Source organism: Schistocerca nitens, chromosome 7, assembly GCF_023898315.1.
Source record: "Schistocerca nitens isolate TAMUIC-IGC-003100 chromosome 7, iqSchNite1.1, whole genome shotgun sequence".
Taxonomy (NCBI): Eukaryota; Metazoa; Arthropoda; class Insecta; order Orthoptera; family Acrididae; genus Schistocerca; species Schistocerca nitens.
In genome coordinates, this window is record NC_064620.1 from 240341411 (window position 1) to 240355972 (window position 14562).

General features: G+C 43.1%; 1 protein-coding gene across 1 annotated transcript in view; it reads right to left on the reverse strand.

The window, feature by feature from the left end:
• Window positions 1-2229: 2229 nt before the first annotated feature.
• The window catches only part of LOC126195040 (AT-rich interactive domain-containing protein 5B-like), a 329224-nt gene continuing 316891 nt past the window's right edge, over window positions 2230-14562 (reverse strand). The window contains exon 3 of the mRNA XM_049933482.1: window positions 2230-2307. Coding sequence (XP_049789439.1) covers window positions 2281-2307 — 27 coding nt within the window. The 3' untranslated portion in view covers window positions 2230-2280. The remainder of the gene's footprint in view (window positions 2308-14562) is intronic.

Consider the following 14562-nt stretch of genomic DNA (forward strand, 5'->3'; position numbering starts at 1 on the left):
TCCGGTTTGCTTGGCAGATACATTCAGAGTGATCATCTGCCACGGAAGCTTAGAACTGTCTCCTCAGTGATTAAGAAAGCCGAGGGAGTGTACACTTCTTGACTGTGCTTGACGAACATACAAAATAAATCACGGAATGCAGTGAAACTGTCAGCTGTTCTTCTTTGCAATCGAGTAGTGTGGTCATCAGATCTTAGATTATCACTGATCAAAAATTCTAACCGGTTTTTCGCCGTATCACCTCGGGATGTGGGGACCCATATATCACAGACCACACATACTGACAACTGACATGACCAGTTTTTAGAGTCACATTTTTCTTTCTTTTGGTTCCCAAGGACCCAGATAGATACGACACAGTATACATTACTGCACAGTTTATTTGTGATTCTCTTGTAACCTACAGATATTTACTCAAAAGTCAATGGCTAATAAGCCCGCCCAGTTAGCAGTGCACTGCTGTAGACTGTTGTGGGTTGTGAACTACTGAGGTCTACGGCGGGGACGAAGCGTCTCCGTTGTTTCTAGGTCCCCAGTTCCATACAATACAATACAAATGGCTAATAAGGAACATAAGACCTCCCCAATTGCAGAAAAACGTCGTACATGTACTCAACAACGTTAAGTTTTCTTCGTTACACTTCCATTCAAATGAATGAATCTGGAAGGTAGGAAAGTTGTATGGAATACAATACCTATAATATTTAACGTACCAGATAAGGCAGCACAACTGTAGCTGAAGGGAAAACCACACAGATGTGTCTCTAATATTCTTAAAGTAAAATAACCCAGTAAGTTGTACTGGTCGGCAAGCGTTCATCAAAGGGAAGGATATCGTCAGGAGTACCACAAGGAAGTGTGATAGGACCGCTGTTATTTTCTGTATACACAAATGATCTGGAGGACAGGTGGAGTATTTATGGCTGTACGATGATGATGCTGTGGGATACGAGAACGTATCGTCGTTGAGTGACTGTAGGAGAACTATTACGACAAAATTTCTGGTTGTGTGATGAATGGCAGCTTGCTCTGAAAGTAAAAAACTTTATGTGAATGCGGATAATTAGGGAAAAAATCCTGTAACTTTCGAATACAGCATTAGTAGTGTGCTGCTTGGCACAGTCACAATGATTATATAATAGGCATAAAGTTGCAAAGCGATAAGAATTGAATGAGCACTGTAGAGGTTGGCAGTAGGTAAGCCGAATGATCGATCGACTTCTTTTTATTGGGAGAATTCTGTGAAAGTGTAGCTCATCCGTAAAGGAGACGGCGTATAGAAAGCTAGTACGATCCATTCTTGAGTAGTGCTCCAGTCTTTGGCATCGCAACCAGGTCGGATTAATGGAAGACATCGAAGCAATTCAGAGGCAGGCTGCTAGATTTGTTACTGGTAGTTTCTATCAGCTGGCAAGCGTTACAGAGATGCTTCGTGAAGTCAAATGGAAATCCCTGGACGGAAGACATCATTCTTTACGAGGAACACTACTGAGAAAATTTAGATAACCGGCGTCTGACGCCAAATGCAGAACGTTTCTACTGCCGCCAACGTACATTTTGTACAAGGACCACGCAGGTAAGATAGAAGAAATTAGAGCTCATACGAATGCATATAGACAGCCTTTCTCCCTTGCGATGTATGTATGTAGATGTAAACAACAAAACATCAAAAGCAATTAAACAATTTCTCCAACACAGAAGAAACCAATTCCACAATTATTGCTACATCTGACCCATAAAACACAAGAATCTTCAACACATTCGCTCCTGTAGCAAAGCTAATATTCACAAAAATATTTGTGTATTAGAAAATCGAGTGAAGTGTTAGATCGTGCGAATCATTAGCCTTCCCCTACTAAATAGCAACGTTTCAACGAAATTGCAAATCATAATAAGAACTGTGAACAACAGAAATATATGCTTGTCACTCATGAAATGTGTGTGTGTATATCCTCTTGCTTTCAGCGGAGTAAGATGCAGTTATACGCACATTCGAAAGTATTTCTTCATAAATAAGTCGTTAATGTCACTGAATCAGTGACATTCGGTTGTTTTTACTTCAACGATGATTATTCGTGTCTTGATCATTTACTAATACTTGGAACCCAAAAATGTAATAACTATTCCGTTAATTAAGTAGAAAAATAATTAAAAACAAGTATTAATCTTACGGCTGACTTTCTCGCACGTAGGGGCGCTAGCGTCGTTTCAATTGTCAGACGGCAATTTTCACAGCAGTGTGTGTCAGTACTGTGTGTGATAGACTGTGACGCGAGGATTTCAATATGTAGGACTGCACGTGTGTACCTGCAAACAAACGAAAAATTAATTACATATGTCTTTTTTATATATTATTGTAACTTTAGTGGTAGTTAAAGCTTTATAACTCCTCTTTCTACGAATTTCGTCCTCCTGTATTTCACTCATTCATTAGTTGGTACTGAGTGATTTGACGATGGTGAAGCAGGCTGCTACTTGTTTTCATGTTTTCACCTCGTTCGCGGCTTCTCAGTCAGTGAGCCTGGACTAACAATGACTTTTCCAGTCACACAGAGAGGGGCCCACTGGTCTCTGTGAACACCGTCTCTCTGCAATCATCCGCCCGCATACGGCCTTCGCAGTCTCAAGAGTTTCGAGTCATATAGACCATTGCCCCCACGTGTTCGTGTGTGTGTGTGTGTGTGTGTGTGTGTGTGTGTGTGTAAGCCAACTGAGTGACAATCCAGAGAAAGTGCCTTTTGCCTACAGTGCTCCGAAATTAGCAACCACAATATCGAGACGACCAGCCAGCTGGAAGATTGCAGCTAATGCGGAGACAGCTAACGATCTCGTAAACATAGCAGAGCACAGCACAGCCCACCGATACGTCGCATCAGCGCGGCTGACCGTGTGACGTAACGCGACCCTGGTCTGACTGACAATGAGCGACTCTGCGAGCCATATGAAGCTACTCTGACTGTACTATCTACTGTGCCAGCGGCGCGGCCTTGAGCGACCGCGCGCCGCAAGAAAGTACGGCCAGAGAGCAGCTTCTGAGCTATGTCAAGAGTAACAGGGAATCCCTCATGACAACAGAAAGGAGAAAACAACTTTTTTTACACAGCGATTAACTACTAATAATTTCAACAACAGCGCAAGCATTAATCAGCCAACCTATAGAAATTTGTGTGTGTGTGTGTGTGTGTGTGTGTGTGTGTGTGTGTGAGAGAGAGAGAGAGAGAGAGAGAGAGAGAGAGAGAGAGAAAGGGGGGGGGGGGGGGCGGAGACCAGTGAAGCAATAGGACTAAAAGTTACATTTTCTAACATAGTTACCTTGTTAGGTACATACAAAAGAAAAAAAATCACTGTACATAGCATACAAGCACTTCGTCAGCTTGACTTACCTGCAATAACATGATTGTACACAAGCATTAATTTTTCATTCTTTCTCTCTTTTTATGAAAATAACACGTGAGATAACATTTTGTACATACTCTATGGACGAGTAACATAGCATTTCTTAATTTCGCACTGAACATTTTCAGTCACCACCGTAGATATTTTTATCGCCCACTTTTCCTAGTTTCTTCTTTTTATTTTACTAAGTACAAAAAGTGACAAATTTCACTCCCGCTACTAATGTTCTACTGTGTAAAATTTTCCCAGCGGTAGAATATATAGCACTTAAACCATAATGGAATGGTTAAACTCCGTAACTAATGGGTAACGCAAATGATGATTTTGTTTCGCGAAACGATATCAGACACGACGCCCAACTTTAGTGGCTTCTTCAGTTTCATTCGCCTTCGTTGCGGCTTTGAAACGTGATGTAAAGCTGTGAAGTGTCTAGTCTGCGAGGTTAAGCACATGGCAGGCAGGCACATGTTTGAAGAAAAATCTCTATCACCGTGTGAAAAAACACATGCCAAGGCTCTGAGCTTTGGAATGAGCAACTAATTTTAGTGACGTGGTGATCGGCGAAAGTAATAGATTTGACAAGTGGCTCTGGGTACTCTTGCTATTAGTTATCATCCACAACATGTGCTGGCTTTGTTCAAACTGATACTTAATTGATGACTGTCTGTTCGTTTTAGGGGGGGGGGGGGGGGCAGGATCAGAATTAGGTTCCGGGTTCGAACTCTGTTTCAGCACAAAACAGTAACCTGCAAACGTTTAAGTGACAGCAAGGTGATGTCATCGGTACATACAACAGAGCAGGCTGTACCAATAACAAACTCAGAAATGGTAACGAAAAGTAACACAGCAGCGCAGTGCTACTCCAGGCTGTACGACAAATCATCGATTATGCTGGACCAACACACACACACACACACACACACACACACACACACACACACATCGGAACTACGATACCTGAACAGCAGGGTAGCAAATGATCCATCCACTTTCACTTTGCCAGCTCAACAGGGAGGAATGTATAATGCACAGTGACCGTGGGGAAACAAACAGCTCTAAGTTTCTCGCGGGGTGCAAACTTTGAGCAGCTCCCGCTAAAAGACGGGTGGCGCCATAAAGGAGATTGAAACTGGGAGGTGTGGGCGGCGTGGACCAGGGAGAACACAGCACAGCCGAACGGAAGAGAAGAGAGGAGGGCAGAACAGGTTCCAGCAGGGTGGCGGCAAGGCGGTCGCGGTATAACGGGACGCGGCTGGCTGGTCAGCCGGGATTATCCTGGAACGCTGAAACTACGGCAAGAAGCTCAGCTCCCAAACTCACCAAACACGGGAGCAGAGTCCAGTATCCACTCTCATTTTTGCCACAAGGTAGAGCGCAGGATAGCGGCATTTTAATTGTCACGATTCGACACGTTGATAACTGTCATAGCTCGTTATGAGACATATAGATGAAAGTAAAGATACAGCGCTACACGATACAACATTGTGTCATTGTTAATCATTACTGTCAAAAGTCTGGTCGCTAGACTCGTAAAGTGCGTCCAGTTTCTGGCAGAAAAATGTTCCAAATTCATTAACCGTGAAAAGAATAATCGAAAAATTTTCAAGTACTGGATCATTTGTTGATGTAAAACACACAACACGAGTGCAACGGTCTCTCACTGACAAAAATCGCGGCAGTTCGCTACAAAGTGGCCAAAAGCGCAGGGCCCTCGATTAGTCATCGTGCACGAGAACTAAAAATTTCAAGACCCACTATCCTCCGTATTCTTAGTAATGATTTTCCTATCCAAGCATTCAAAATCCAAGTGACTCAACAACTTCCAATGACCAAGCACAGCGAAGAATCGTGCTACGTCTCGTTTTCAAATCTGAAATTGAACTCTGTATCAACGAAAAACAAATTTGCGCAAAACTGGGATTCATGATTTCGTCACAAAGTTATGCAGGAGCCACCAAATCCATGGCAACCATTTACCAGATGCTTTCTTCCTCACAGAATTCCCAAATGTCTGCATTATAAGTGAATAAATATTAAATTGCTTCCCTACAAAAAAAAAAAAACTATGTTTGATACAGAATTCAAATCCTGTGCTCTTATTGTAACACCCTTCACAGTATATGTAGATTCCACTGTCAGTAGCTAACACCCAAACCTTCCGATGTCAGACACTCACTCCGGTTCAAACGTTGTATGTAGATATAGTATCAACCAAAACTCCGATTTAGTTGGTGCTACGTTCTGACGTCCAGCAGAACGGGCGAAAACGCTAATCAAAAGTAACGCCAGAACTACGGAACACAGGAAAAGCATAACTGTGAGTAACTAATACGTATAGCTTGCGTGGGGAAGTTGGTAGAGCCTTAGATCGTCGTACCAAGGGTCATGGTTTCATATCCCAATGATGACTTTTTTTCAGAATTGTGTGTGAAAATGTTATATGAGACCATTAATACTTCCGCTCATATGATGTAATTGTTTCTTTATCCTACTGTTCCTATTGTTTATTCTGTTCAAATGGTTCAAATGGCTCTGAGCGCTATGGGACTTAACATCTGTGGTCATCAGTCCCCTAGAACTTAGAATTACTTAAACCTAACTAACGTAAGGACATCACACACATCCATGCCCGAGGCAGGATTCGAACCTGCGACCGTAGCAGTCGCGCGGTTCCGGACTGAGCGCCTAGAACCGCTAGACCACCGCGGCCGGCATTTATTCTGTGAAACTACAAATGCACCAGCTGCTACATCACGAGTTGTGTCTGTTGTGTCGCACAGAACACCACACCTGTCTATATAAATGTACTCTGCAGTTTTGCTACTTTCAACTAACGTAACGAAAGCAGACTACCAAGAGAAAATTGCTACGAACTTCGAAAAGTACTTTTATATATCAGGAAAATGTTCTTCCATATAACAGTTTCACGCGTAAACAGTTAAAACAAATCGTCATCAGTGGGGTTTGAACGCGGGACCTTTGGTACGACGACCTCCCGCTTTACCAACTCACCGATCGAGATCTAAAAACGCCTTTCATGTGCTCCGTAGCTCTGATGTTACTCTGAACTACTGTTTACGCATGTTCTACTAGACGACAGCACATAGCACGGACTAAACCGGTGTTTTCGTCGATACTCTATAAACATACAACGTTTGGTACCGATCTGAATGTCTCACATCTGGAGGTCTGGATGTAAGAAGACTACTTTAAAATATGTGCGCTGATGTATCCAAAACTGTGGCACTTGCAATACCTAAGGTGTGTCTTTTCATCTGAGTTCTTGCATATGGTGTTAGTGTTCTATTGAAAACATACGTTAGAAACAGATTTTTGTTAAAGATGGTGGAATTCCTCATCAGCTAGCAACGTAACTCCAGAAATACAAATAGAAGTACAATGTAATACACCTATTAATCACGTAACTTAATTAAAGAACGCAACCGATATGTCAAGGAGAAATTTCGAAAGGGAATTAAAGTTCAGGGAGAGGAAATAAAAACTTTACGGTCTGCCGATGATATTTTAATTCTGTCAGTGACAGCAAAGGATTTGAAATAACAAGTGAAAGGAATGGATACTACCTTGAAAAAGAGATAACATGAATGTCAATACAAGTAAGACAAGGGTAATGGAATGAAGTCGAATTAAATCTGACGCTGCTAAGGGAATTAGATAAAAAAAGGCAGAAACTAAAAGTGGTAGATGTATTTGGCCAGTAAAATAAATGATGAAGGTCGAAGTAGAGAAAACACACTGCGCAAAAGAATTAAAAGGCAATTTTTGAAACCGTCATTTTCCCACATTGAGACGCGTAAGTTTGTAATTTGGCTCAAAGTTGCCTCCAAACTTCTTGTGTAACGGTGCAAAAGCGTGGCGCCCTGCGATGTCACCCTCGGGCTCGGCGACGGATCAACCTGCACGGTGTTCAGCACAAGCGAAAAAAAGGGCCGGGGCTCAGAAACTCATGTGATGTGTAAGGTGTCCTAATGATGTCACACTGGCACCAAATTTCATCACAATTCTGTCCGACGCCACCGCGGACGTGTCACACGGTGAAAAAGTCCCCCCCCCCCCCTCCTTCTTTCTCACACCTCATATATTGTGGCCCCTCTGCGATGGAGGTAAGAACCGCGACGCCCAGCGCTGAAATCACGCGGTTTTCCAATGAATGACCGAGGAAAACACTTCAGACACACTGGTGCTCAGAATCGACGCGAAATGGCCTCAGGAGGTGGCGTAAAAAACGTCAATGAGAACATTCTTGGGGCGTTCATCTACACACATCTCGCGGTCGAAAACATTTTTTTGTACTATGTGCAACAGAAAGATTCAACTATTAGGACTGCACCCCCACTGAATGTGATCTGACCCCCCTGTTATGTAGAGCGACTGCAGTTTTTGCTTTGGTATACGGTGTGGACCAGCCCCGGACCGCTTAACACCATTCGACGAAACTAGAGTGATCCGAAGCAGCAAACGGTGCTTACGCTTTTCCACCTTTCCAGCTTCGCGCCCTCCTGTGGCGTGATCGGGTGAGAGGGGACATTGGCACATGCAGAAATAAGACGGCAAAGAGTCCCTATAAGACCCTCGCTGCCACGCGTACAATTCTGTTGAGCAGTTTAAAAATGTACGATGGCGTGCTGGAAAGCAATGCTTCCGAGTCTTTTATGTGAATACTCTTCAAGCTTTTTAAATACGTCAAATTTTATAAACATTCTACAATTTATTCTCAAGCCTACATACTTATTTCTCAACATAGTCATCCTGGCGACAAACACATTACTCTTAATGAGAGACCAGTTTGTTGATACAATCACTGTAGAATGCCTGACTTGGTTGACGGAGTTACAACCGCAAATCTGCTTGCACCACTTCATGACTACCAAACTGAAGTCCTTGAAGGTGTTCTTTAAGTTTTCGAAACAGAAAAATCGGATGGGGCCAAATCGGGACTGTCAGGAGGACCATCAATGACAGTCCCAAGGGGCCGGATTTTTTCAGATATCGCAGCGCTCTCGTGTAGTCTGGCACTGTCATTTGGAAGGAGAGGATGCGCCAAATGTGGAACTCTTCGAATACTCAACTCGATTACATCACGGTGTTTCTTATGCACCGACATAGTTATGTTACAAACTGGCATGTTATACTCCACAATGCGGAGCCGCCTAATGGCAGAGGGGCGCACATATGTAGACACGAAGAGTAAAGATGTAGAATGTTAATAATGAGCTGGCCGGGGTGGCCGAGCGGTTCTAGGAGCTACAGTCTGGAACCGCGCGACCGCTACGGTCGCAGGTTCGAATCCTGCCTCGGGCATGGATGTGTGTGATGTCCTTAGGTTAGTTAGGTTTAAGTAGTTCTAAGTTCTAGGGGACTGATGACCTTAGAAGTTAAGTTCCATAGTGCTCAGAGCCATTTGAACCATTTTTTTGTTAATAATGTTTGTTAAATGCTTTAAGAGTTTTCACATAAATTCGGAGACAATACTTTTCAGCACGCTTGCGTACCTATACATAGACAACCCTTGACAGATTTCTATGCGCCTGTGAGCAGGCAACACCTTCGACACGCCTCGGTGTTCCCTGCCTGCAGTCGCCAGCGAGTCTCACAATAATTCTCTCTGTACAGGTACATTTTTAAAGTGCTGATATTTCTATCTCAGAAACAGTGCCGATGCATTTTGTTAGTTTGACATTAGGGAACAGAAAAATGTCTCTGGGAGACAGAGCAGGTAAACACGAACAACGAGACTTGACTCCAGAATTTTTCCGTGTCAAACAACAAACTGTTTGGTGTGCTTTGCAACAGGTGGGTGTCGCCATGATGAATGATGCGTTGTTTATGGTTGTTTTTCCTGACTTCGTCGCCGGCTTGTTGAAAATAAATTGTTGTTTACCACTCAGCTTTAATTGTTCCTCGACTCTCTAACTAAAGCAATGATCACGATATGTCTGGTGTAACCATAGCAACGAGCTATCATTTTCACAGAACTGCTTCGCGAACGAACCACTTTCATTCAGTACTGATCATCTTGGCCAACCAAACAACTGATGGCTGCTTAGTTTGTGGAATATATTCCATCTTAGTCCGCCGGTACGAGGATTTTGCATTTCTTCGGCAGAATTTTTTGAGTATTTCGTTACGCCAGTTAACACGAGCCTATTTTTCTTCTTCAGTCAAATGATGCAGTATCTACCGGGAACAGGTCTTTTTTCACAGCTAAATGTTCAAATTAAATAGAATGTACTGCAGTCTCCCACATGCCTAAACATGCCTCTGTGCTACAGTAAAGAACAAGAGGTGTAAAACATAACATTACGGTATTATTAACCCTTGATCGGATATTTCGGCTGACAGCCTTTGAGTCATTCTCAAGATGATTCGCTTGCAAAATTGCAATCACTGTCTAAATTAATTTAAAAATCTTATAAGCGACTCACTTTGAGAGTGGGTGAAAGGTTGTTGGGGAACTATCGGAACAAGAATTAATAACATTCCTGACGCACGTCCGAAAAATGATGAAATATTCACGGAAAAACTTTGAGAAACACATTACAGATATATTTAGTTACGATTTTCTTGTAATTTACAGCCATTTCCTAAGATATGTTCCTAAGATACCGTCTCTTTTAAGAACAAGTAATAAACTGTAAACAGCAGAAGATTGATGAATTGCTAAAAGACGTTATATTTCTACGTAATAACGAGTGAAGCTTTGTTAAATACACTTCTAAATATACCAGTTTATGAATGCGTAAAAAATAGAAAACTACGATGGTATGCAGAATATACATTAACATACCGCATCAGCTACCATAAGGGTGCCGGGCACACATGCAGCGATCCAGACCTGGTCTGGCCATACGCGAGGATCATCAGTGAGCCACAGTGTGCCGGGAGGAATTTGTTCTGTTTAATTTTTCACGTGACCGACGACGCGATGGTAGAACCGTTCTGTAGGCTGTGCAACTGTATAAAACTGTTTTGTGTATAGAAAACTGCCAGGCACTTTTCGGGTGAAATTTATAGTCTCCAAAATGTGTCGCTTTTTCCCGCTTTTGGTTCTAGTTTGTTTAACAGTTGACAGAAGATGTACTGAGTAGCCTTAAAATATTCATAAAGCTTTGTCTCATCATCCATGAGCGGAGGAAATAATATTCTAAACTATCTGTGTACTGGTCTTGTTTCCCAGGAACTGTGGATTCACATATTTCGTCCTTTTTTGCCTCGCTTCATTTTCTTTTTCGTCTAAACCAATTACTAATAAGTCCTAATACACTATTACCAAAATTAGCGAACATATTTACAACTTTCACAAACACAAACCACCAATTCCAAGTCACTACAAGGAACAACAGGAATGCGGACAAGCCTCGGTTCTGTGTTGCGAGCTAACACCCCAAAGATGTTCGGGCTCAAATGCGCTTCCTCTTCGTCGAAATGTCTTAGCTCAAACTCGTCTAGGGGCTGAACCGCACTTGTCGCATTACACGCCCTAAATAGACACTTGCGACCCATTGGTTAAATTGTCTGGCTGGTGGCAAGTTTGTGAAATACAAAGTGAACACAACATATAACAACAGTAATGTCCTCCTGCTTAGCTGAGTGGTAACGTCCTCGCCTCCCATGCAAGCGGATCCGGGTTCGATTCCCGGCCGGGTTGGTTCAAATGGCTCTGAGCACTATGGGACTTGCTGAGGTCATCAGTCCCCTAGAACTTAGAACTACTTAAACCTAACTAACGTAAGGACATCACACACATCCATGCCCGAGGCAGCATTCGAACCTGTCACCGCAGCGGCCGTGCGGTTCCAGACTGAAGCGCCTAGAACCGCTCGGCCACCAGAGGACGGCCTGCCCGGCCGGGTTGGAGATTTTCCCCGCTCTGCGACTGGGTGTTGTGCTGTCCTCATTATCATTTCATTCTCATCACCGGCTGGCCAGTCGCCCAATGCGGCGTCGACTGAAATAAGACTTGCACTTGGCGTTCGAACTTCCCCGAATGGAGAACGTCCACCGATGCCATACGCTCATTTCATTTCCTAACAGTAATAAAAATAATATCGGGAACTAAATTAACGACCCATAAATGACGTAGGCCACAAAATTGCGATTTGGTTAGAACAATGTTTATAAAGAAAGCAAACTAATAGCGAAAGTGGTCTATTTAGAGTTACTATTGCCCTCGAGCGCACATCCATTTGACACAGTTCGATCATTCACAATCTCATCGCGAAATACCAGTTCGATACTCCACCTCGTTAACTATGCGCAAAGTTAAGAGTTCACACTAGCGCGCGGCTGCTCACCGCTCAGAGTCTCGCGATACCACACAACGCGAAATTTTGTAAGTCGTTTCACTTCCTAGCTGCCTAAAGACCGACTGTCCGCTTTCGTGTCTCAATCCGAACTGTCCCTTTGGTGTCTCCAGCCGAACTATACTCTTTGGTGTCTGCCCGTCCCCGACAGCGTTCCCCGCGTGCCTAACATCTTCACTCGACTGACTAGCGCAGTTTTCTTTTCTGAAGCCGTCCATCTGATTGGCTACAGCTTATTCAACATTATTTTACATTTTAACATACTTAAATAATCAAAGCTTAACCACTTTCACGTTCTAAATAAAGTAACAGTAATACCCATTACATAATAAAAGTTAAAATCTTTTACATAAAACCAATACTATTTCCTTCTTAACTTTGAATGTCACGGTCAGTAGCCTTACACCAACGTGCTTTTTGATAAATAAATAAAGAAAAAAGTATCTATTATGCACTAAAATTTACAACAAATACTCTATTACCTATTGATTCAATGAGGTGTCATGCTGTCATCGTTCAATATATTTCGTGTGGAGGAAATGATGATCTGATGCTTAACTGAATATACTGATAATTTCAATTTACTATATCTTTTAGACAAATAAAGTTACAGAGTTGATATTTACAGCGTTTGGCAATGTAACGATGCGCTTCTATATGAAATGTCGATCGTTAAGATTGACCAAAGCGTTCAGATTTTGGCATTCAGGTCTTTGTTTACAAAACTTGTTGATTTCACTTTAACAGTAAATCCTAACCTATTATAGATATGATCAATATTCAAGTTTTATTGAGATCACCATAAAAATTTATGGAGGATGGCAGGTTAAAATTACTGTGGCTTCATTCTTGCATTACTACAGAATTAAATAGTTTTCATAAATGTTTCCCTTTGTGGCCGATCTTAGGTTCGCCATGTTTAACACTGCTACGTCTCCTCCGCCTCAAACAGATTCTACTGGGTTTCTCTATGACGTAGGTTCTCGTCTGTCTCACTCACACACTACAGCGCTTTGGTCTCAACAGACAACAGACGCTTGTGAATTTCCCCATCTCGTGGTGAATCTGCGCCCTTTGTGGCATACGGTCCTCGATGACAGGGTTCGTTTCACAATTCCTATAGGCTGACACTTTCGGTCATATATTTAAATGAGAGCGCAATACTCGTGAACTCACAGTGTGGTTGCTAGACGAATGAGCCAGAACACTGAGGTCACTCGTCCAACGCTCGGTCCTGAAACAGCCCGTGCAACTGTGACCGGACCTTGGAAAACTTTCCCTGGAATACTGTTCATGAATGGCAGCACAGCTGGTCGAGTCACTAGACTGATGTACAAATTTGCAGCCACGGTGCGTGGGGTAACACAAAGTGCTTCTGCCGTCATACAAAATCGTATCCCAGACCATAACTCCAGGCGTAGGCCCAACGTATCTACCACGCGGCCAGGCTGGTTGCAGGCCCACAACTGGCCTCCTAACCTACACGCAGCCATCTTGGGTATCGACGAGGCAGAACCAGCTTTCATCAGAGAACACAACAGACCTCCACCCTGACCTCCAATGAGCTCTCGCTTGACAGCACTGAAGTCGCAAATAGCTTTGGTTTGAGGTCAGTGGAATGCACGCTACAGAGCGTCTGGTTCGAAGCTATCCTTGAAGTAACCTATTTGTAATAGTTTGTTGTGTCACTGTGGTACCAACGGCTGCTGCAGATGCAGTACGATGCGCCAGAGCCATACACCAAACACTATGGCCTTCCCTCTCGCTAGTGCCACGTGGCCGTCCGGAGTCCAGTTTTCTTGCGATCGTCCATTCTTGTGATCAACGCCGCCAGGAATCATGTACAGTGGCTACATTCCTGTCAAGTCTTTCTGAAATATCGCAGAAGGAACATCCAGCTGCTCGTAGCCCTATTACACGACTTCGTTCAGACTAAGTGAGGTGTTGATAATGGCGTATTTGTCACCTTAAAGGCATTCTTGACTAACAAGAAGTCACCACGTCCAATCTCATAGATAATTAACCCTCACGACCATTATAGCGAATATCTAAAGCAAACCAGATTTGCATCCTCTTATTTCACTGGCGCGAAATTGGAATAGACGTCATCTTTCAGATGTAGAAACACACTTACCAACTTTCGTCTGTTTTGCACAACTCCTCTTTGGTGTTGCGATTTTTTTTCCGTCGGTGTATTTGACGATGATCCAGGTCTCATGATATTTTACTAATGGCTGGGATGCAAAAATATAATAACCGTTTCGTAAATCAAGTGGAGAGAGAATTAAAATCACCATGAACCAAAGATAAATGTTGAAGTGACGAACGGCTTTTCTGGCGCTAGTGTGCTTTCAGTTGTGGAAGGCAACAACTTTCACAGCACCTGAATGTCCCTCCAATTACTATGCGCGCGGCATCGAAGTGTTAGGAACAACCACCAATTTCGGTTGCCACCTTGATATCTGTCGAAAGCACGACTACGTCGAAATTCTGTAAACCAACTGTATACATTTTTCTGAAGGTGATCGATTCCCAAATGGTGTGCGAAGCGACTCGAGGCACCCATTACGAAACTCGTAATAAATCGTCTACCGATAACGTTCACAAGACATTTCCTTCTTTTTTTCCGCAGCACTGGTTCTTTAATCGCCCACAGTAAGCAAACTACTACGCCAACTTCTGAGCTGCCGCTGTTTTAACAATTACAAATGACAAATTTTAGAACAAGGGAAGTGTCACATCTCATTAGCGCCATCTAGCGCTCGTTTGTAGAAACGTGCTTGACTCGTCTCACCGATGTATTTAAACAAAGGGCAGCTCAGCTCCGCCAGTACGCCGCATA